At 45.4% G+C, this 25,438-nt stretch overlaps 1 protein-coding gene across 5 annotated transcripts in view; it reads left to right on the forward strand.

Moving 5' to 3' along the window:
* Positions 1–25,438, forward strand: part of KANSL1 (KAT8 regulatory NSL complex subunit 1) — a 233,457-nt gene that overhangs the window by 95,457 nt on the left and 112,562 nt on the right. For all 5 annotated transcript variants that reach the window (XM_082271986.1, XM_082271987.1, XM_082271988.1 and 2 more), the window contains one exon: positions 997–1,988. In XM_082271986.1, the coding sequence (XP_082128112.1) occupies positions 1,093–1,988 (896 nt within the window). In that variant the 5' untranslated portion in view covers positions 997–1,092. The remainder of the gene's footprint in view (positions 1–996; positions 1,989–25,438) is intronic.

A 25,438-nucleotide genomic window follows, 5' to 3' on the forward strand; every position in this document is an offset into this window, starting at 1 on the left:
TCCTTTGTCATTAGAGGTTGTTTCCATCAAAACGGTCTGTGTTTTTACTCTTGGGGTAAAATCCAATTACAGTACAAACTGTATGGTGTGTGTGTGTTTGTGTGTGTGTGTGTGTGTGTGTTTTTGTTTGTTTATTTATTTTTAAATATGGCACATTCACATTTTAGTAGTGGTCCTTTCTTTGCTTTTAAGTGCCGGTTCACATTTATGAGATGCGGGAACGCTGCGATTATACAACGTGTTCCCGCATCAGCAGCACAGGCAGTTCACGCTGGGGGCGTCAATTCAAAGTTAATGACACCCCTAGATCAGATATCTCAGTGCGGTCTGAGAGTTCGCACAGAATTGGATCACACTAGTGTGAACCACCATGGAATCCGATTCTGCTGCGGACCAAAAAAAGCGTCATGTGCGTGTTTAGTTGGATTGCGGTGTGAATTCAGCCATACAAACTGGCTGAATTTGCACCGCACAGGCATCGCATGTAATTTTAGGAGCAGTGTGCTGCGAATTACATGCGGTCGCTGTGATCGCATAAATGTGAACCGGCACTAAAGCTTAGATAGACACATTTGCGGTGTGGAAAACGCAGCACCGCATTGTAATTGCACTGTTTGCAATCGACTGTGGGTATAAATACATAGTTAATAACACCCCAAAAGGATCGTAAATGCACTGTAGTTTGTCCACACTGGATCACATGGTACAAATAAACCATGCGATAGGGTTACGCTGTGGTTCCAAGAAAGGTGGTTGCACTTTTTTGGTGTGATGCAGTACGATTTGAGCCCGGATCACACCACACTGGATCACATGTGAATTGCACAGGAATGGTGGGCTTCCTGTGGGATTTACATGCAAGTTGCAGTGTGAACCGGGGATAAGTGTTAACTGTTGCATAATTTTATTTGACTTTGGTATTTGTCTGACCTCTCATGGGCAAAGTAATGTTATGCTTTGGATCCTTATAAACTCTTGTTTCTCTTTTTCCTATAGGTGTATCTCCTTGGAGTTGCCCTGGGGAGGTGTGGCCAACTTCACCCTCCCCCATTGGGGAAGCACCCCCCTCCCCTGCCCTCTTCCCTGTGCTGAATGGCTGCGATGGCACCTGCTCTCACTGACCCTGCCCCTGACGCCCACAACCTGCACTTCAAGCTGGCGCCCCCATCGTCCTCCCTCCCCCTTGGTGAGACCAACGGCGGCTGTCTTCCTCCACCGGCCCCACCAGACCTGGTAACGAACTACGGCGGAACACCTGGAAAGGAGACCCTGAAACTGGGTGGGGTGTATACTCCACGGTCGATCTTGTCTCAGTCACTCTGCAGGGGGCGTTCCTCCATTCTGGAGTTCAATCTGGAGGAGCTGAGAGGCATTACCAATTCCAGTAGAGGAGGCCAAGGTGGACCTCTAAATGGACTGGCTAAAAGACCTGCAAAGCCAGCAGTGGACAAGCCCCTGAGTCTTGCTATTCCTACGCTGGAGCCTTGGGTGAAAGCCCCACTGGTTCCTCAAGGATCTCCCGATGAGGAACATGAGCAAAAGGGCTCTCGGGTGGAGAATGGCTCCGATACTCGTCTTAAAGCCTTGTTACAGCGCCATGGGGAGATGGAAAAGAGGGCGCGGTCTATCCAAAAGCGGCTCCAGGTGGTCCAGGCAAAGCAGGTTGAGCGCCATCTCCACCAACAGTTAGGTGGTTTAGTCGGGGCTGCCTTTGGCCAGAACACTGAAACGTCTCGTTCCCGATTGACTGTGGTAACAAGGAAAGCTGATGCTCAGCGCCGAGGAGAGGCTGGAAGCGTCGTCTCAGAAGCCATCTTAAAGGGAGCAGCAGCTGAACTTGAAAGGTTAAGCTGTTCTGGCAGCGCCACTCTGCGGGCCTGTGAGCGAGGCTTTGACTCGGACGCCACAGAAAGTAGCTCAGGAGGCGACTCGGATGTGGAGGAGGATGAACTGGGCCAAGTGGACACACTGCAGAGCCATGTACCGCTGTAAGTACACTCTTACTTACTCCTATTGTGTAACAGATTTTAAGCACCCACCTTAGGACAACGAAAGGTGGCAAAATCTCTATGAATGTTTGCTTGGAATGAAGTTACCACATTTAAGGCGTTTGTATGATTTGACCAGATCAGTTTCACTTCAATCTAAGACGTTGTCCTCTCAATATTTTTTAATGATTAGTTTAGAGAAAATATTGAAAGTAGGAAATATGAATGTTGTAGTAATCAAGTGTATTCAAACCCATGAACAAAAATGTAGTATACTGCAGCTTACCAGTCCTTAAATGTGGTGGCTGCATTCGTTTTCTAGGCTTCTTTTTCCCTTTTGTTTTCACCTGCCAGTAACACAATTCCTGTCCTTGGATGACAGCACTTACCATACTGTATCTGAGGAGGAGCAGCGTTGTCTCCGTAGGACAGGACTAAAGAACGCCTCTCCTCTTCCCCATAACATAGTTCAGGTGCCTTTCAGCCAAGGCAGGCAGACTAACCACATTTCTAAAGAATTTTTCATTATTCTGAGAGCCTCTGGTTAATTTTTTGGAGCACAAAATACGCTTGTGTTGACTGCAGTGGGTAAGTACACCAGCAGTAAATGCTTTTTGCGTTTAGTTTTGTGTTAATCTGGCTCCTGGGATTTATCCAGTCCCGTCCTCGGAGTTGCCATGTGTAACCAGATAGCTAAAAGCAATGCAGATGGTTTGAGTGTTGGAGTGATTGGAAGGTCTATGACCCTTGTGGGAGTAATTTAGAAAGCAATATGAGTGTGTTGATTAATCAGATGACTTTAAAACAAACCTGTGCTCAAGGGACTTGAAGGTGACAGTTGCTGTTCTTCCCTTCTACAAATGCTAGTTGTCTGGCTTCTGTGCGGAGTCAATGGCTTTACTATTTCTTGCATCTTGGACCCCAACATGTGTGCATGTCAGGAGCTCTAATTTCCCTTGATGCATGCTTTTTCAAGATCGGTAACTCCAGCTATTCAATCCAGAGACCTAGAATCTGCAGAAAGAGGTCCAATAGGTTACACTGATTAGAGATGTACTTTTGGGTATTGTCCACTGACCATATGCGAGCTGTTTCTCATTTCTATTGAGTGGTAAGGTTGCATTTTCCCCTGTAGGTGTGCTGCATCCATACTTGTGTTGGTGAAAGATTATGGCATGAAATGGGAATATATCTTCACCTCTTTGTTTTTGGTTGTGACATATGCCTCCTGGAACCCTTAGGGCTGGTGTCGAAGGACTTTTGTTTGCAGGAGGACGGCTTCTCTCCCCATACAAGTCAATAGAAATGCAAAGCATTTTGAAGCAGGTTGATGCAGCTTAGAATATCTAGGGCAAATTCCCATTTACACAAGCCCAAAGCCCATGAACGCAGTCCCTTAAAGCAGATTTTCACTGCATCTGAGCACCACAAACCAAAAACACTATCTAATAATAACACTAATAATTATTTTTAATATTTAAAAGCAAAATTTGTAAAATACCTGTCTAGCATTTGTGGTCGTGGACATCTTGAGTAAGAGTAAATGATTAATGTAGCATTTACTGCTTGGAATCCCTCTGCCCTTAGCTCAAGCATGTATGCAGGAGAGTGCTCTTAGCTGAGAGAACCCCTCCTCTGCTCTTTCCCCTCCTCTGCCCTTTCCCCTCCTCTGCCCTTTCCCCTCCTCTGCCCTATCCCCTCCTCTGCCCTATCCCCTCCTCTGCCCTATCCCCTCCTCTGCCCTATCCCCTCCTCTGCCCTATCCCCTCCTCTGCCCTATCCCCTCCTCTGCCCTATCCCCTCCTCTGCCCTATCCCCTCCTCTGCCCTATCCCCTCCTCTGCCCTATCCCCTCCTCTGCCCTATCCCCTCCTCTGCCCTATCCCCTCCTCTGCCCTATCCCCTCCTCTGCCCTATCCCCTCCTCTGCCCTATCCCCTCCTGAAGACTCCCAGAATGTATGACATCACTTGCATAGGCCAGAAACCAGGATGTAACTGAAGAAATGTTAAAAAAAAAAAGAAAAAAAAATAGGTTGAAGTAGATATAATATACATTCCTATCTATCTATTTACTAATGCTAACCGCAACAGGAAAAATAATCGATGATTCAGAGAGAGTGAACTTTTAACATGATCCTTTGCTTTGCTCTGCTCATGCAGAGCAAATGTAACAGGTTTATTTTATTGGCAGCCCCACCTGCTATTTCACTTTTGTTAATTTTTATCCCCAGCTGCTATTTTGCCATGGATGTAAAGTGACATACTTAGTACTTTATAGGTGTTACTCTCTGTGGTCCTTGCAGCCCTGATCTTCTGTTTTCTGCTCCTGTGTTTTGTCATCACCTTGCCCCCTCATTCTGTCTAATACTCCATGTGCTTCTGTGTGTCCTCTGATAGTAAGAGTGCGCCTCTATGATAAGCACACATATCTACACAGGTGGGGTCATCTCCATTGCAGCATATTGGATGCCACAACTGCAGTAACCATATATTGAAATGTACATTACTGGTAGGGTTGCCACCTCATCCATTTAAACCCGAACACATGTGAATTACAAAGATTCTGAGGTTAATTTAATGCAGATAAGGCACAAAGTGAGTTTAATTAGTACCTTAATCAGTCACTGTGAAATAATGTGTTTGGTTTTAAGGCCCCGTTCACACTTGTGCGACTTGTAATGCGATTTGGGACTGCCAAATCTCATGACAAGTCGTTCTCCATTATTTCCAATGAGTACCAATCATATCTGTGCGACTTGGAAGTCGCACCGACTTCAAAGTGGTACCTGCACTACTTTGGCACAATTTTGATGCGTTTTGAGGCCAAAGCCATTCAAGCACAGTCAGTCGGGGTAAAATCGTGCAAATTTGAAGTCGCACAAGTGTGAAAGGGGCCTAAAGGGATGAGGGGGCAACCCTAATTACTGGACATGCACATGTGATTGGGTGGCTAAAAAGTTTCACTTCATGAAAATCGGAAAGTAAAAATGTAAACAGTCCTGGCTGCCATAGCGGCTGGGATTTGGTTTACATGCCATGTAGTAGTTACATTGGCAGCATTGTAGAATTTTGGATCTTTCTCCCATCTTCCAGAAGGTTTTTTGGTATGCAAGATTTCTCAGAAAAGTTGTTGTATAGGTCTGGATTTGTAGCTCCTTGTCTGCCACATTATCAGTCATTGGTAAAGAGAGCTTTGTTTTCTGTAGGTGCAAGCAGCTGCCTCATATCTTTTGGCTTTAGATCTTGTAGGTTTATGATAGAGACTACCCTTTATCTGTTAAAGTGCAGACCTGAGGAAAGTCGATCAATGGCACTTCCTGTGTACTATGTGACCAGCCGTGATTGGACATGGCTGGTCACATGGTAAAGAGCCTACGTCCGAGATCAGAGATGCGGTGTGTAAGTGTGACACTCCGCATCACCGATCGCCACGCGCGCAGAGCACATTATCCTGCCGCCGTCATATGACATCCGGTCAGGATAATGCAACCACATTCCCGCCGTCAATCGCCTATAGGGCGGGCGGGAAGTGGTTAAGGAACGGCCACCCGTGCCGTTCCTTCAGAGCCTTATGTTGTGAACGGCAGCTCCCGTGCGCATGCGCGGGAGTGATGTAATTGCGCCTCCGGCCATCTGCGATTACATTGTGATCCAGGAAGCAGTATGGCCGAACATGTCGGCCGTCCTGTCACTGATCGGGCGGCACTGTGAGGGCTTCGTTATAAGGTAAGTATTTCATAATGAGCTAGTATGCGATGCATACTAGCTCATTATGCCTTTGTCTTAACAGGTTTTTTTTCAATTTTTTTTTTTTTTTTGAGGGTTTACTTCCTCTTTAAGTGATCCTCTGCATTGTGTAAAAAGGCGATCCTGTATGCATAGATCCTCCCCTCCTGCAAGTTCACTCTGTGGATAACTCCAGATAAGCACAGTAAGTGTAGCTCAGATGCACATGCTCAGTTTGCGCTCTCTTGCTCAGAGAACACTTCCTGGTTGTAGCTGAGCTATTCAGGTCATGTGATATCACCATCACACATTTGAATATGTATACAGATCCTAAATGACAGCCCAGTCCCTCCCTCCTCCTCCATGCCCAGTAACTTAAAAAAAGAACAGCGGGTGGGATGTCACATCTTTATTGATGGAGAATTTTTTCTTGGGATGATGCATGTGATCAGCACAGGGCCAATCAGCACTGTCCAGATTGTTCAGAGAATTAAGAGGGTATTGAAGCCTGATGGAACAATTGTGGGAGAAATGAAAGTTCCTCCTACAAACTACCAGCACTCAGATACAAGTCACAAGATTGCTCTAACTGCTATACACAGCTGATGAGATGAGAAAAGGTGTTTATCAGTTTATAGTTACTAAAATAATTGTGGGAGACCAGTTATATAGTGCATGCAGGATCTGGGTTTAGTAACACTTTAAAACGAGTCCTTGAGCTCCAGCATTTTCTCCTCTCTCCCCCAATGATTAGATTGCAGCATTGTAATTGGAGCTTCACCGGAATTTCGGCAGCCGAAACAACATATCGTCCATAAATGGTGTTATCTGCATTTTGCCGATTAGGAGGGAAAGGTGCCGATACTGCAAAGGATTTTGCGGCACTTATGTTTTTTTTTTTTTTTAAAGGTCATGTGACATCAAAAATTTAATACAGGTGTGTTATTGATGCATTCTTGCTGCGCGTTTAAGGTTTTTTCAACGAGGAGGTGCTGTTGCTGTTTTTTTTTTTTTTTCCTTCCTGACCAAAAAAAGCAGCAAGCTAGATTTTTAACACCACAGCGGAAGCGTCACAAACCAATGTGAAGACATGACATGCATAAACTTTTACCACTCACACCTGTCTACCTCTTATGGACCAGAGCATTTTTCAGATTTCTGTTTATTCAGTGATCACTTCGTCATTACTTAAGATAACTATATATATATATATATATATATATATATATATATATATATATATATATATATACATTTTCTTGCTTTCTTTTTGTGACTGTTGTCCTGCATTAATAAATTTTTTTTTTGCTATCCTTGGATAAGTATATGTAAAAAAAAAAAAAAACGAAACAAAAGGCTTCTTTTTTTTTTTTTTTTTTTGAGCAGTGTTAGATTAAACATAAATAGTATTACTGTTACTACACATAAGTGTGCATTTTATTCTGCAAATTATTCTGTAAAAGCAACACTAAAATTATGATTTTAGTAGAAAGCATTGCAAACTTATTTACAAATGAATTTAAGTGGGATTTTTTAAATTTTGCACTTTTCCAGTGTGATATATATATAAATGAACAAGGCAAACAAAAACAGTTGTAAAGGCTCGTGTGGTGTTTTTTTTTTTTTTTTTTTTTTTTTTTTAATTTAATTTATATAACAAACATGTTATACTTACCTGCACTGGATGTAGTGGACATGCCCTGTGTACAATAATGACATGTTTTTGGTCTGAAACTGGTTAAAGGGATGCATTTTTCTTCCGCTAAAGGTGCCAATAATGGCCCACAGTAAATTCATATTCATTTAAATTCATGATATGACTCAAGTCGAATATAATAGTTTTATATATAAAATTTATGTTTTTTTTAAAAAGTAGTTTTCGGCCAAGTGCATCCTGCATTTTCGGGTTTCGATAACAAAATTTCCATTCGTGCACCTCTAATTGTAATGTAGCAGTCCACAACGTGAGGGGCTTCAGTGATCTGTCAGGCATTTGTGGTTACAGCCAAGAGCTGCGTAGATTTTACGTGATTGTGTGGTCTCTGAGCCGACATCTCAGTCCAGGAAATAGTTGGTGACCCTGAATGATGAACAAAGCTGTCCTTCTACAGGGAGGAGAGAACTGAGGCACTGGTGGGGAAGTATTGTTATCTTGGAGAGGTAATAAATGCCTTTAAGTGTTACTCATGCACATTGCACATTACTTGGCATGCATGCAATTAAACAGCCAGGCGTTTTTTTTTGTTTTTGTTTTTTAATGGCAGAACAGAAGTGCAAATGTATTCCATGGAAAGAGTCAGGATTGAGCAAGCAATTTGTTCTGATGTAAATGGATGATTAAAACTCTTAGATGGCGGTGTAGTATAACACACTTTAATACTGTGTGTAATATGTTTTCATTATTGGGGAAGTGATGGCCGGTTCTTTGTTGGACCGTCTTGTGCAGAGCTGTTTTTAGGTCAGACTTGCCCTCGGAAAAGCTGACACTTGTTGCTGCTTTGAGTCGGTCCCGCCTCTTTAGTAAAACTGTGAAAACTGAAAATATTCCACCCTTGTTATTCATTTGTAAACAAGTGTGTCTCTGACAGCTGCATAAGTGTAAATTTGGGATTTGTAGTTCTACTCTTTTTTTAGGTTGGCTAAAAGAAGAGCAGTGTGTCTAAGGTACACCTACCCTGTGGGGATTGGGTATGTGTATGAGGGTTGTGTACCTGAAGAGAAGACTAAAGAGTCTACCTTTTGGAACAGTGAATATAGGTGGGGGGTTTTAGTTGGAGAAAGAGGCGGCAGCAAACTAAGAAGGAAAAGTATCAAAGGGGGAGTGGGTTGAAGAATAAAATCGGTTTGTGGGGCAGGTAGACACAGGGGTGAAAGAATAGTGGGGTCTAGGCAAAGGAAGAATTAGTGTGGGAATATGGAGGGGTGGCTAACTGGTTAGATGGGGTTGGGATGGGAAGGTAGCACCACTGGGGCTTCACCTCTCCTCTGTACAGGTTTAGGAGTTCCAGAGCCTCTGATATTCCAACTTAAAGCGGTAGTTAAGGTTTATAAAGAAAGGAAAACCAACCCTGCAGGGTAAAGCTACAGCGCTGAAGTTCGCAGACTGCCTATGATGGAGAAAGGAGTAGTGTGAACCAACCCCTAGGCTGGCAATGGACATAGCGAATTTCTGCCCCTGCTGAGCCATTGGAGAACAGTGATTATTGCTAGCAGCTAGAATGCCACTTGCAATAATCGCATGTAAAATCCTTCAGGTTGGTTGTACCAAAGTTGATCTATTGAACATTCGGTCATACATTTAGCCTGCCTGTACATGGTTCGAATGTCGGCCAGTCACCTCTCCAGCATTTCTTTTCTCCTTCCTTATTCTATAGTCTGTCAGCACAGTCTGTCATTGCTGTTGCTTTCCTTCCAATTCAGCAACAGTAAATCTTAAATCGGTCAGCTGATCGGCCTCTAGTGCCTCTGATTTTAGGCACAGTGCCAAGAGTAGGTAGCAACTGAGCATGTGCATTGAAGGATGAGACTGGTCACCTAACAAGTCGCGGTCGGTCGCCCGCCATTGAATAGTACAGGACCCGTTCTAATAGGAGCGACACAAGTCGCTCCGACTTAGAAAAAGGGTCCTGTACTACTTTGGGGCGACCTGGAGGCGACTTGCATGGACTTCAATTATATGAAGTCCATGCAAGTTGCGCCGAGGTCATGGTGCACGCTGTGCACGCGACGTCACAGGTCACCCCACCAAGTCGTGTCGCCGCAGTCTGAACGGGGTCTTACTGGATTTTAAATACTTGCCACCCAAGCAAATTCAGACATTTCTCTCCTACATGTAAAAATCTAATTTTCTTACTACAAAATTACTCAGAATCCCCAAACGTTATACATTTTTTTTTTTTTTTTTTTTTTTTTTAGCAGAGTCCCTAGGGAATAAAATGGCTTTTTTTTTTCTTTTTTTTTTCTTGGGGGGGCGGAAGAGAGAAAGAGAAACCTTTTAACTTAAAACAAAACACAATGTTTACCCCAATTTTTTGTACAATGTGAAACCTGATGTTACACCGAGTAAATAGATACAGAACATGTCCTGCTTTAAAATTGCACACACTGGTGGAACAGCGCCAAACTTTGGTTCCTTAATATTCTCCATAGGCTACGCTTTTATAATTTTTTTACAGGTTACCAGTTTAGCATTACCAAGGAGGAATAGGGCATGACAGGTCCTCTTTACAGAAAGATATGCCTCTACACTGAGAACTGAGCGATCAAACACTGCCGATCACTCGGTTCTCACAACTCCCCTAGCAGAAAGCTGCTGACTATCAGCAACTCTCTGCTCTGCTTCCTCCTCGCTTATTAGAGTGCTGGGGTGGGGAGCAGCCGGCTCAGACTCTCAGCAGCACCTAGAGGATCCAGACTCCCATGTCGTGGTGCCTGGACCCACTTATGTGACCTCAGCAGAGTGTGGACTTTAGCCTGCTTTCTGCTGAAAACGGGTCACAGGAATGCAAAACTAATTGCACCCCTGTGATCCATAGGTGAAGTACAGCCAAACGAGCTTTGGCTAGATTTCTCCTTTTTTTTTCTTTTTCTTTTTTTTCTTTTTTTTCCCCCATACCTATGCCTGCAAAAGGGGCCAGTATAAAGTGAGATATCAGGACTTTATTTTCTGATTAAAGTTCCACTTTCAGCATCACTAGATCACATGCAAGGCCCTAAAAGTCCATCTACTTTCCTTAGTATATGGTCCTATAAGCAAGCCTATCATGAGCGAATTAATGTTTTTGTGGCTGAACACGGCCTAGTTGACTGTTATTCTAAACCTCTGCCTTCAATACTTTGAGTCGCTGGAGGAAGACTGAGAAAACTATTGATCTGCTAAAGAATGCCTTTTAATCAGATTGTGCAGCCTGCTCCCCCCACCTAAGATGTGCCTTTTCTTTAGGGTACTGTCAGCCGCCTCTTGCTCATGTTAATGTGGAGATGTGACTCACAAGCTGAAAAAACTTGAGGACCCTTCTTAAATAATGCACATTGTTGTTTTTTTTGCTTATTTTTTTCTCCACTAAAGCTTTTAAGGTCTTGTTCACCTCTTTGCACTTGACAACCGCACTTCTGCTTGCTTTTCAAGTACCTTATTTGGGAATTTGTGGTTGTGTTTAAAAAAATATATAGTCGCAGTGCTATGCTCTGTCACGATGTAAAGATTGCGTGACCCAGGGCTTTCACCCGGGCAGGTCGAGGGACTCGGGGGATTTTGTCATTCAGAGGAACCTGGCTTTTTAGTTTGCCATCATTTTAGTAAAATCCGTTTGGAACCTGAAGCCCACGGAGATTTGGTAGTGATCTGGGAGGGATGAAATCTCCAGTCCTTGGTTCTGGTTTTCGGCTTAAAGTGGTTGTAAAGTAAGGTTTTCTATCTTGATGCATTAAGGTAAAAAGCCTTTTGTGTGTAGCAGTTCCCCTAATACTTGCCTGAGCCCCCCCTCTCTATCCAGCGATGTCCACAAGTGCCTCAGCTGCCCAAAACTCTCCTGATTGGCTAAGACACAGCAGCGGGGCCATTGGCTCCTGCTGCTGTCAGTCAAACTTAGCCAATAAGGAGATAGGGACGGGGTCGAACAGCAGCTCCCTTTCTGGATACACGGAGCTGCAGCTCAGCTTGGGTGCCCCCATAGCAAGCTGCTTGCTAAGGGGGCACTCAACAGGAGGGAGGGGCCTGGAGCTCCAGCCAGGGACCCCAAGAAGAGGAGGATCTGGGCTGCTCTATGCAAAACAAACTGCACAGAGGCGGTAAGTATAACATGTTTGTTATTTTAATAGAAAAAAAAAAAGAGACTTTGCAATCACTTTTAGTTCCAACCGACTGCAGAGCTGATCAGTGTTTTCTGAAGGTAAATGAGTCCTCACCATTAGGCTACAATGACACATCGGGGAGGATTCCCACATCCACCTTTTAATGTGTGAATGGGAGAATAATGTAGTAATAATTTCTGGTCAGCAACTTAGCCATTCGGTGAGCAAGATGGCCAGGGAACTTGCATTTTCAGAAAAAGGTGAACAGCGTCAGCTTCCATCTCTCTAGCTGAGCATTTTTGTGAATATCTTCAAAATCTGTGTATATGCCTGCTTGTGAATGCAACATGTGCAGAAGGGGGTTCATCTTCTCGCTGCATTCATGCCCACTGTGTGTCTGGGAGGCAGGCATTACTGCCATGGAAACCTGCATCTCTATGCCAGCCAGTAATATCATTGGATTCCTTGGCATTCCTTGAATTCCAGGAGGGGAGGGGGGGTTAACCCTGTCATGGCCACTTTAAATGCATTCATCTACCTGGCCTAGGTTTTTGTTGTTGGGAAAACAAAGCTGCCTGGGCATACGACTGGCTCAGTGCTATTTGGTGACAATGCCAGCGTAGGACTTTTACCCCTGAAGGGATTAATGCAGATATTGCACAATGTATCCTGACAATAGCTGCAAAGAGTGCGTACGATAGAACTGGGAAATTCATATGTTGTTGTTCATTGATCATGCCAGCCAAGATAAGCCATTTACCACTTTGATGGATTCACCCGACTTGTGCTACATGGTAGATGCATGCATCAGTAGGTGAAAGCCACAAATTGTTTTGAGTCCCTTGTGTGTGATAATCATCTGGACAAACCGGTTACGTGTTGAATATTGGAGCTTGTCAAAACCAAACCTCACTTAAAGAACCATTGTAGACAAAATATCATCTGTTTTTTTTTTTTTATTAATCAAAAATAATTAGTAGCTAAACCTGTGTGTAAATTTGCTTAAAGAAAAAAAAAAAAATTATGTTATGACTGGGAGGAGGGGGTAGGCAGTAAGAGAATATAACACATGGAGCTTGCTGATTGGAGAGGAGAGCCCAAAGATGAACCTCATCAGTTGGCTGCTGCTCCTTCACCTTTCTCCCCCTGCCCCCACTATTATAACCAACGTGGGTTGGAGAATCGCAAACAAAGAAAAATTTAGCGTATACAGTTGTCATATTGTAATTAAATGTTATTTAAAAATTTCCTTTCAATCTGCAGCCGCTGAAATTTTCTAAAAATGCAATATGGCTACCTGGAGGTGTTCTGTACACAGAATGACCCCCTGAAACAATATTTCCTACTTGTATGATTGGCTCACCAATTTTCCCACAAGTCTGCACGAAGATGCAAGTCAGATTTCAGGCATCCCCGCCTACAAAAATGTAATTTCTCTTTCGTTCACTGACTGACTGGCTCAGCTCCTGATATGCATAACCATTGGGTTATACTGCCCCCTACAGGAGTAGGACACTTGCCAGAAAAGAATTTGGGCTACACCCATGGGCAGTCCCAGGGGGCATACCCCTTCTCTGCTATAGCTGCTCTACTTTTTTTTTCTGCCTAGTCAGGAGTGAGAACCTAGTTCCTTGCTGGCATCTTTGGTCCTGGCAAAATTTTTTTTAGATGGAACTTTTTTTTTTTTCTCAATTTTTTCCAGTGCAACGGGCTGGGTAATCTAGATCCAGTGGTCACCCCAGTCTGGCCAGTGAGCGCACGCAGACCTCAGCTCCGCACTAGATTGGCCGCAACATAGTCCCACAGGACGGGCTGGCCTGCGAGTTAAACGCCTCGCGAGGTCGCATACGACCGAGTCTCGGCCCAAGACACAGCATTCCTCCTGGCCGACAGCCCACCCCCATTTAGATGGAGAGGGGTTCTGTCTGGAACGGTGCCCGCCTGGTTCCTGGTATGGTGAGTAGCTGTCCCCCCTCTCCCCTGGAGGGTTTTGTGGTGGATGTGGGCCCTTCCTTGGGATGGTCAGACCCCCGGGGTCCCCCTCTTTCCCGCAGGTGACCAGACGATCGATTGGGGGGGGGGGGTTGTACCTGGTGGGGGGCTCCTGCCAGGGCCCCCTGTCCTGCCTGGTCTCCCTCCTGGTTCCCTGTAAGCCTCGTGGTGCCGCACTGGGCCACCATTTTGTTGTAGCCTGTGTTTATATTCACGGGGGCCATGTTTGTGTAGTCCTGCCATTTTCTTGGGGTTTGCCATTGGAAATAGCGGTGGTCATGACAGTGGAGACCTGTGGGTGGCGATTTTGGTGGTTGGAGCCCCTTTTCATCCCCCTGGTGCTGACTCCTGGATCATTTTACTTCCTGATCGCCGCACGTGTAGTGCAGATTCTCCTTGTGGCTGCAGGTGCCTGTTTCTTTGGGTGGGGAGTCTGGTGGGATCTTCTCCCTCTCTGCTGAAGATCGCTTGGTGCTTTGTGCCTGGGGGGGGGGGGGTGCTGCCAGAGTGGTGGGGGTTGTCCCTTTAGCAGTTTAAACTTTGTGGGGTCCCCCTAGTGACTCATGGAGTCCTTGGAGCACGTTTCCCCCACCTCATCCCCTCTGAGGCTGTGGGGCCCTCCAGGTCCCAACCATCCATCCTTACATGCACTGACGGGGGTCCTGGAGTCCCTTGTGTCATGGTTGGAGGTGGCTTTCGGGCAACTTGCTAGCAAAAAGCTTTCCACTGCCTCATCTGTCTCATCAGATCCTTAATCTGATTCCACTGCTGCAGCAGGGCGCTGGTAATCGCACTGATTGTAGCTGTGCGTGGGGCCCTGAAAATGGAGGACCGAACTGAAGCTGCAACGGAGGCGCAGGTGCCCTTTGGCACTCACAAGCCATCCAAAGCGGCAAAGGCGTTTCCGTTCCCTTCCCATTTTGACAGAATTGTTGCTAAAGAGTGGGGACAACCAAAGCGATCCCCGTGGGGTCCCTAAGCACTTTAATAGGAGTTACCCTATGAGGAGTCCCTGCTTAAGAAGTGGACTTTGCCACCAGTGGTGGATCCTCTGTTTTCCAGGTTAAACAAGGCAACCATGGCTCCTGTTAGAGTCCCTGGCCTTCTGACCTGGCTGACCGGAAGGCGGAGGCTGTGGCCCGCACGATGTACACTCTGGCTGGTTCGGCAATGAGGCCAGTATTCCCCATTGCTCTAGTGTCGCAAACTCTGACCGAGTGGGCTAAGCTCCTACACATTGACCTGGAGGGGGAACAGCTTCCCCCTCCCTTTGCTGAGCTGGCGGACCAGGGGCTGCAGTTTCTGTGATGCCTCTTTGGATGCGGCTCCCCTGATGGCTCGCCTCTTTGTTTTGGCAGTGGTCCTTCGGCGTGTTTTTTGGCTCAAGTGCTGGTCTGCGGATCTGACTTTAAAAAAGGCCTTGACTGTTCTTCCTTTTCAAGGAGATCACCTGTTTGGAGCTACCCTGGATGACATTTAAGGTCTCCCAGGGGAAAGAGTACTTTTCTTCCACAGGCTAGTAAGGGACCTTGTGGGGCCTTCCTTCTCAGCTCAGAAGACGTTTTTATTCATCCCTTAGGGTCGATTGACAAGGGCTCGAAGCCATTCAGGGCCTCTTCTGGAGGATCCAAACGAACCTGGTCTGGCAAGCCAAGATCTGGCTTCTCCAGACCTGGGGACAAGGCTCCTTCTGCATGAAGGTGCGCCCTCACCCGTATCGGGGATGGGGAGGACAACTTCGCTGGTTTCTGGAACCGTGGACTTCCCGGATGCAAGACAAGTGGGTCCACAAAGTAATTTGATCCGGCTACAAGACGAGTTTAGCTCTTGTCTCCCGACAAGGTTTTTTGCTTCTAACTTGCGCCTGTCCCCAGACCGCTTACAGGGCCTGTTTGGGGTGGTACAAGACCTGTTCCTTCAAGGGGTGATTGTCCTGGTTCTGACCTCGGAATGTTTTGAGAGTTTTTAATCAAACCTGTTCACAGTTGCCAGTTGACTGTCCTTTGAGGCTGCAGGACCTTTGACCCCCTCTGTCTGGACAGTGCTGATTGGCCCTGTGCTGATCACATGCACCCTCCCAAAAAAAAAAAAAAAAAATGCTCTAGCAATACACACTAAACTGAGCATGTACAGAGTGACTCCAAAGTCTGTCTTATCAGGAGATGGATTGGGGGCAGTGGAAGAGGAGGAGGAGCTGGTAAGACAGGATCAAACAGCCTTTTTATACAATGCAGTGAATTGCTCACGTTGGAACCTAAAGGGTTATCACAAGCATGCTTTACTGCATATACAGATTGTTTTTACAGTTGTGGGTTTAGGATCACTTTAAAGCTAAACTCTAGTCAGACTGCTAAATACAGTTTGAATAGGCATCTATTCCAGCTATGGACCGATCTGGGCCTTGTTATATGTCCAAAGCAAAAGTTGTTTGATTTATTTGATTGGGTTGCCATTGCAGGCAGCTACCAGGGTGCTGCCCCTCCTCGAGCTAAAGGAGAAGTGCAAGGAACAACAGGAGACTGATATGAAGGCGGATTTGAAATGTTAGATGTATGTAAAGATGCATTTCATTGGCTGAGAGCTATTAGGCCATGGTATACGGTAATTTATAGCTGAAGTTTTAATCTGCTTATATTTTAGCTTGGCTTGTTTCAGCCCCCCAGTGCTGTTGTGGAAATGGAATGTTTGTCAAGCTAGCAGGCTCTCCTCAGATAGTATCTGTTCTTTCTAATAATCTGTGGCATGTGTAGGTATTTTAGCAAAAGGTTACCAGTATTTAATTGGACATTGATGAGGCAGAAGCAAGGGGCCATTTATATGCCCGGTTGATGGTTCTAGCTTGGCTCCGTTGTAGACATCCAATTACCGATCTGCACAGTTGCAGCCTGTGTCCTTATTCTGTTCTCCAGCATGATAAATAGCTGCCTAAGCAAGTCTGGTGGAAGAAGGAAGAAATGCAGCATGCCGCAGTTGGAAGTGCATTTCAGTCGTGTAATGTCAGTGCGTCTGTTACTCCTTCTCCATCTGCTTCCTATCCAGTTCCAGGCTTCCAGCGACCTAATTCTCGCTCCTACCCTCCCCCCTTTTACCAAGACATTCCCACAACCTTCGATGAGACTGGAAGGGTTTCAGGGCAAGGTTAGAAGGGGATACTGTGTATTCTATGGCTCTCTGTCTGCTTCGTATTGTGCTTTTGCTTCTCTGTGCTATCATATTTTGTCCACATAGAACTGAACTGAGCTCTTTTACATCTGTATGTGGAGCGTTCGCTGCATAAGCCACCTAGTCTAGTCTTGGATCTGGGGAAGGTTTTCTTTCCTTGACCATAGGAAAAAAAAAAAACAAACGTGGTAAAGAGCTAGTTTACTCAATATATAGACAGATCTGAGTCTTTTCACATGTCCACAGCAAGTCAACTGACTGGGCTGCCATTACAGTAACGGTGCATGAAATAAAGGGACCTATTGTCTTATGGTAGAACTAAACTGACCTCTTCTAGATCCATAGGTGGACTGTTCACTAGAAGATACAAACTCCACAAAGCCCAGGATCTGTGGAGGATTTTCTTTCCTTGACCGTAGAAGAAAAAAAAAAACCAAACCTGTATAGAGCCATTTTACTCCATCTATAGACAGATCTGGGCCTTGTTATAATGGTGTCCAAAGAAAACGTTATTTGACTGGTTTGCCATTGCAGGCAAGCTACCAGGAGATGTAATGAGGCTTGAAATGAAGCGACTCTTGTATCATGGTAGAACTGAATTGACCCCCTCTAGATCCATAGGAGGACAATTGAATACAAGATACAGGAGGTCCTGGGGAAAATTTTAATTCATTGAAAGTAGAAGAAAACCTAAACCAGTTTACACCTGGTTACTCCAGAGCAGAAGTTATTTGAAGTGGTAGTAAAGTCCACTTTTTGATTTATACCTACAGGTAAATCTATAATAAGGTCTAGCTGTAGGTACAGTAAATATTTTGTGCACCATTAGGAGATATCTACCTCCGTAGCAGGCGGTGGCATCACTGGCACATGCCGTCCATTCAGAGCTCTGTGTTGTGGCCGTAACTCCCGTGTGTATGCGCGGGAGTGACCTCATTGCAGCTTGGCCATTTAAACAGCCAAAGCCCACGAACCTAGGAGGACCGGTGAGGATGGAAGCCCCAGCAGCGGTGACCGCATGCTGCTGGAGGACTTAATTTTAAGGTAAATCTGTCATAATGTGCTAGTATACGATGCATACTAGCACATTGACATTTATCCTGCAGGGGCCCAATTTTTTATTTGCCGTCTACTACCGCTTGAATCCTCCCAGTTTTGTTCTAGCGAAAAGGTTCCCTGTCACCACCTGGAACAGGCAGAAAATTCTAGGCTGATCAGTGCCTGCATCCAGTCTGATGCGGTTGCTGTTAGGTATTTAGCTGTCAGAATACAATAGCTGGCATCTGTGCTTTGTAGCATGGATGGGAAGGTTCAAGTGATTTCCCTTGTTAAGCCAAGGCCTAGGCCAGAATTGACGTGTACCTGGTCCTGCAGCCTCTTGGGATATTTGCATCACATGTCACAGGAGGCTACAGGATCAGCATACAGAGTGGCCGAGTGGCAGGTCTGAAGCACCATCACCTAGAATGGCAGCCAGGTGAGGAGGACCAAGATGGAGGTCCAGGACCCGCTTTGTGGTGCCCAAATAGTGGATTGCAGTGGGATAACGCCGAACTTGCTGTGCGGCTGATTATGCACTTTGAAGAGCACTGGCGGTGATTTGGTGTAAAATCATGGGGGGAGTGGAGTACCCCTTTAACCACTTACCTACAGTGCACTTTCACCCCCTTCCTGCCCAGACCGATTTTCAGCTTTCAGCGCTCTCACACTTTGACTGAGAATTACTCAGTCATGCAACACTGTACCCATTCAAAAATTGTGTCCTTTTTTTCACACAAATAGAGCTTTCTTTTGATGGTATTTAATCACTACTGGGTTTTTTATTTTTTGTGCTATAAATAAAAAAAGACTGAAAATATTGTGAAAAAACGCATTTTTCTTTGTTTCTGTCATAAAATTTTGCAAATTAGTAATTTTTCTTCACAAATTTTGGCCAAAATTTATACTGCTACTTATCTTTGGTAAAAATAACCCAAGTAAGTGTATATTATTTGGTCTTTGTGAAAGTTATAGAGTCCACAAGCTATGGTGCAAATCATTGAAAATTGATCACACTTGATCACACCTGATGTACTGAAGGCCTATCTCATTTCTTGAGACACTAAAAAGTCAGGAAAGTACAAATACCCCCCAAATGACCCCTTTTTGGAAAGTAGACATTCCAAGGTATTTAATAAGGGGCATGGTGAGTTTTTTGAAGTTGTAATTTTTTCCCACAATGCTTTGCAAAATGAAGATTTTTTTTTTTATTTTATTTTTTTTTTACAAATTGCCGTATTAACAGGTTATTTCTCTCACACAGCACATGTATACTTGCAACTACACCCCAAAACACATTCTACTACTCCTTCTGAGTATGGCGATACCACATGTGTGAGACTTTTTCACAGCCTGGCCACATACAGAGGCCTAACATCCAACCAGCACCGTCCGGCATTCTAGGAGCACAAATTTCACATATAATTTCCTGACAACCTATCGTACTTTTGAAGGCCCTGGAGCACCAGGACAATGGAAACCCCTATAAAATGACCCCATTTTGGAAAGCAAACACCCCAACGTATAATTTTTGAGGCATAATGAGTCTTTTGAATATGTCATTTTTTTCCACAAGTTTTTGGAAAATGTGGAAAGAAAATGAAAACACATTTTTTTTTTTTTTTACACAAAGCTGTCCATTTATGCAATATTTCTAACACATAGCATGTACATAGCAAAAATTGCACCCCAAAATACATTCTGCTATTCCTCCTGAGTATGGCGATACCACATGTGTAACACTTTTTCACAGCCTGGCCACATACATAGGCTTAACATCCAAGTAGCGCTTTACACAAAGTTGTCCATTTATCCACTTTAAGACTGGGCCTATTTTTGACACTTGGTGTTTACAAGCTAAAATCATTTTTTTGCTAGAAAACTACTTGGAACCCCCAAACATTATATATTTTTTTTTTTAGCAGAGACCCTAGAGAATAAAATGGAGATCGTTGCAATATTTTTTATCACACCATATTTGCGCAGCAGTCTTCCAAATGCGATTTTTTTTGAAAAAAAATCACTTTTTTGATCTAAAAAATAAGAAAACAGTAAATTTAGCAAATTTTTTTTCCATAATGTGAACGATAATGTTACGCCGAGTAATTAGATACCCAACATGTCATGCTTCAAAATTGCGCATGCTCACAGAAAGGCGCCAAACATTGGTACTTAAAAATCCCCATAGGCAACATTTTAAAAATTTCTGCAGGTTACTAGCTTAGAGTTACAGAAGAGGTCTAGGGCTTAAATTATTGCTCTCGCTCTAACGATCGCGGCGATACCTCACATGTATGGTTTGAACACCGTTTACATATGTGGGCGGGACTTGCGTATGCGTTTGCTTCTGCGCGCGAGCTAACGGGGACAGGGCGCTTTAATTTTTTTTTTTTTTTTTTTTTCCTATTTATTTTATTTATTATTTTTTTATTTTTACACAGTTTAAAAAAAAAAATGTTTTGATAATTTTTATTCCTATTACAAGGAATGTAAACATCCCTTGTAATAGAAATAGGCATGACAGGTCCTCTTTATTGTGAGATCTGGGGTCAAAAAGACCTCACACCTCACAACTACACTAAAAAAGAAAAAAAAAAAAAAAATTGTTGAAAGAGGAAAAAAAAAAAAGCAAAAAAAAAAAGCGGCCCTTTAAACCGGTTGCTAGGCAACGTCTTTTGACGTAGCTCCGGTCCTCCAAGACCATAGAGTTGAGTGAGGGCCATCTTGCCCTCACTCGACTTCCTGTCTCTGAGGATCCGGGACCGGATAGTTTTCCCCGCTGCCGGCGGGTCCGGTAAGCTGGGACGCGGCAGGAGGGGGGGGGGGCACCTCTTCCCCTGCACCGTAAGGGTAATTCCGCGGCGAATCCGCCACTGGGACCACCCTTATCTGAAAGCCGACCGCCCGCCGTTTCAAAAAATACCGGGGTTATGGGGGCTATCTTCTGCCATAACCCCAGTATTTAGCTTTTAATGGCCGACGCATATAGTCGTTAGGCGGTCAGTAAGTGATTGCATGTATATGGCAAACAGGTGACGATGACTGATGGGGTGACAGGTGACGATGACTGATGGGGTGACAGGTGACGATGACTGATGGGGTGACAGGTGACGATGACTGATGGGGTGACAGGTGACGATGACTGATGGGGTGACAGGTGATGATGATTGATGAGGTGACAGGTGACGATGATTGATGAGGTGACAGATGACAATCACTGACCGGGTGACATGTGACGATGATTGATGGGGTGACAAGTGACGATGATTGATGGGGTGACAAGTGACGATCACTGATGGGGTGTCAAGTGACGATGATTGATAGGGTGACAGATGACGGTGACTGATGGGGTGACAGGTGACGGTGACTGATGGGGTGACAGGTGACGGTGACTGATGGGGTGACAGGTTACGATGACTGATGGGGTGACAGGTGACGGTGATTGATGGGGTGACAGGTGACGGGGCGATGGTCACTGATGGGTGACAGGTGACGGGCGATGGTGCACGGCGGTACTGATGGCAGTCTCTGGTGACCGGTGAACTTTAGGCTACATTCACATGTGAGCGTAGCGATCACGGGCAGAATCACTGCGATTCTGCCCGCGATCCAGAAATCATTGCAAATGGCGGGACGCCTGTGCGTTGCCCGCTGTGCGATGTTGCTGCGATTTCCGCCTGCCGAATCGCGGTAACATCACGCAAACAACGCATGACGCCCCAAAGAAACTCTTGTACTTTTTTGGGCGTCATGCGATGTTTGCGCGATGTTACTGCGATTTGGCAGGCGGAAATGGCGGCAACATCGCACAGCGTTTGGGGTGCTATTGCAAATCACGGGCAACGCACAGGCGTCCCGCAATTTGCAATGATTTCCGGATCGCGGGCAGAATCGCGGTGATTCTGCCTGCGATCGCTGCGCTCACATGTGAACGTTATGGGTGTCAATTTCTGGGCACTGATGAGGTGACTGTTGGGTGACAGGTGACATTGGGGGGGGCTGGGGACTGTGTGGGGACCTTTATTACTGTGATTTTAGTGTGATTTTACTTTTTACATGTTTACAAGCTGGGAAAACGTCTGGGACGCGGCAGGAGGGGGGGGGGGCACCTCTTCCCCTGCACCGTAAGGGTAATTCCGCGGCGAATCCGCCACTGGGACCACCCTTATCTGAAAGCCGACCGCCCGCCGTTTCAAAAAATACCGGGGTTATGGGGGCTATCTTCTGCCATAACCCCAGTATTTAGCTTTTAATGGCCGACGCATATAGTCGTTAGGCGGTCAGTAAGTGATTGCATGTATATGGCAAACAGGTGACGATGACTGATGGGGTGACAGGTGACGATGACTGATGGGGTGACAGGTGACGATGACTGATGGGGTGACAGGTGACGATGACTGATGGGGTGACAGGTGACGATGACTGATGGGGTGACAGGTGATGATGATTGATGAGGTGACAGGTGACGATGATTGATGAGGTGACAGATGACAATCACTGACCGGGTGACATGTGACGATGATTGATGGGGTGACAAGTGACGATCACTGATGGGGTGTCAAGTGACGATGATTGATAGGGTGACAGATGACGGTGACTGATGGGGTGACAGGTGACGGTGACTGATGGGGTGACAGGTGACGGTGACTGATGGGGGGGTGACAGGTTACGATGACTGATGGGGTGACAGATGACTATGACTGATGGGGTGACAGGTGACGGTGATTGATGGGGTGACAGGTGACGGGGCGATGGTCACTGATGGGTGACAGGTGACGGGCGATGGTGCACGGCGGTACTGATGGCAGTCTCTGGTGACCGGTGAACTTTAGGCTACATTCACATGTGAGCGTAGCGATCACGGGCAGAATCACTGCGATTCTGCCCGCGATCCAGAAATCATTGCAAATGGCGGGACGCCTGTGCGTTGCCCGCTGTGCGATGTTGCTGCGATTTCCGCCTGCCGAATCGCGGTAACATCACGCAAACAACGCATGACGCCCCAAAGAAACTCTTGTACTTTTTTGGGCGTCATGCGATGTTTGCGCGATGTTACTGCGATTTGGCAGGCGGAAATGGCGGCAACATCGCACAGCGTTTGGGGTGCTATTGCAAATCACGGGCAACGCACAGGCGTCCCGCAATTTGCAATGATTTCCGGATCGCGGGCAGAATCGCGGTGATTCTGCCTGCGATCGCTGCGCTCACATGTGAACGTTATGGGTGTCAATTTCTGGGCACTGATGAGGTGACTGTTGGGTGACAGGTGACATTGGGGGGGGCTGGGGACTGTGTGGGGACCTTTATTACTGTGATTTTAGTGTGATTTTACTTTTTACATGTGTACAGAGCAGTAACTCACTATTTCTAGCTCTTCTCCCCTCATACTGGAAACTGTATGAGGGGAGAAGAGCTAGTAACAGTCAGTTACTGCTCTGTGTTTACATTTTGTGATCGGCTGTGAATGGATTCACAGCCGATCACTTAGTAAACAGTCACTGTCAGTGACTGTTTACTACCCCCGGTGACAGCTGTATTCCTACGGAGCACAGTGCCACCGACATGACCGCGCTGCGCGCTCCCGATCGCGCATGCGCGGTCATCTCCCGGCCGCCTCCATTGTGATCGGCTGTGTCATTGGAACACAGCCGATCACGTGGGAAACAGCCATGCCTATTGGCTGTTTCCCCCCTGCCGGTGACCGGCTGTGTCCCGGGGACACACCGACACCGGCAGTGCACGGCGGCGCGCCCGCGATCGCGCGCCTGCCGTGCTTGAATGGGCGGACGTCATATGACGTCCGCCCAGGATAATAGCCGCACCGTCCCGCCGTCATATGACGGCGGGCGGGCGGTAAGTGGTTAAGCATGGGTTGGTGCCTTTTTTGTTGTGTAATGTATCTGTAGAGAACTGAAATAATAATCTTGAAATGTATTTGTCTTCTTTCCTTATGCTTGCAAATGCAGTGTTTAAGTAGGGACCGATTTATGGATTGCTTGGATACGCGTGAGTTTGATTTACTAAAAGAGGAGAGCATGTTCACTTCTCTTAGTGAATGGGATGAAACAAAGTAAAGGTTCACTTCTGCAAGGAATACTCCAACCATGCAATAGAACAGGGTTTCTCAACCAGGGTTCCTCCTGAGGTCGCTACTGGTTCCTTGAGCAATGGGAAATGTCTGCCTCTCAGATAAGTACCCAATGACATCATTGTTCCTTTTAGCTATCTGTGAGGGGGTAATTCTTCCCAATGATAAGAGTAAGGAGCGTTCTTCCCACTGACTGTCGCACTTTTAGCCGGGGTTCCCTGAGACCAGAAATTTCTTTCAAAGGTTCCTCTGTGTTGAAATGGTTGGGAAAGGCTGCAGTAGATGTTTGCTTGCAAATGATTAGAAAAATTGTTTATCACAACTTCACCTCCTTCACTTAATTCTGAGAATTTTAATTTTGGAATGAGGGGATCCCCTCCTTTTTTTTTTTTTTTTTTTTTTTTTATTTTGCACATGATCGAGTATTCCTTGTACTAAGATTCACTTTTAAAGTAATCATGCTGTGATTGTATCTAGCGGGGCAGATATTGGCATGATTAAACATGCCCTAAAATGACTGGAAGGTTTTTATTTTGTTTTTTTTATTTTTTTGTTTGGGCTGGGGGGAGGGGAGCAGTGTTTTATACCATCTTGACAATTTAAATCTTTTAAGGATATATTGCTTTGGATCAGTCTGCATTTTAATGGTAGGTGCTCTTTTAATGTTGCTTTTCATAAGGATGTGTAGGCTGTGTGCCTGAGTACTATTTCAGCAACAGCTGCTGCAGCTTCAGTAGGATGCTGGTTTATATATAGATGGAAATTGTTATACATGGTGTCACTTTAAACGTGGTTGTGGTGCTTTGATGGGGACTTGTTCGTAGGTTGCAGCGCTCTATTTGGTAGTTTAGCTATGCATCATGTAGTGGAGATGTAAAAAAAATAAAAATACTCGCTCTGAGCACTAATAATGCAATCTCCTTAGTGCTTATAGTATTGATCGTCCTGAGGCGGTAGACCTGCCCATTGGTACCTATTGATGTATGGAACAGTGGCTGCACCTGATTGGATGTGACTACTGATCGGCCAATAGTATTGCAATTTGCTTCTTTGATTTTATTCAATCTGGGGATGTCGGGTTGGAAGGGCAACAGGGCCACCCACTGATTAGATTCGTCCTGTTTATCAAGAACCAGCCAAAATTCATAGAGCGGCCAGCTTTAGGCTCACAAAGGTTTTGGGGGTGTACAAAAGAGGAAAAAGTTATCTGAATGGTTAATGGAGTCTACGGAACCTCTCCCTTTGCCAACCTTACTGTTAAGGTCTGTGCTGTGGGAATGTTTTATCTTGTAAAAGCAGCAGCCATGGTGCTATGAACTGATAAAATGAAAACACCCATCTCATTCAGTTGCAGTCTTTCCCAAATATCTGAACATAGCCCACATTCATGGACACTTAGGCTCCATTCACACCTTTGGGCTCCAAAAACGCTAAAAAAAAACACGTTCCAAAACGCCCAACAAGTAAAACCCCATTCATTTAAATGGCCCCTGTTCACATCTGAGCGTTTTGCAAAACGCCTGTAGCTGAAAAAAGTACATGAGCTTCTTTTTGGGCTGATTTCCAGCGTTTTTGATAGATGTCAATGCCTGCCTCCAAAAACGCCTGAAAAAAAAAAAAAACTCCTAAAAATCGCGGTTAAAAAACACGG

Source organism: Pelophylax lessonae (genome assembly GCF_965119305.1).
Source record: "Pelophylax lessonae genome assembly, chromosome: 11".
NCBI lineage: Eukaryota > Metazoa > Chordata > Amphibia > Anura > Ranidae > Pelophylax > Pelophylax lessonae.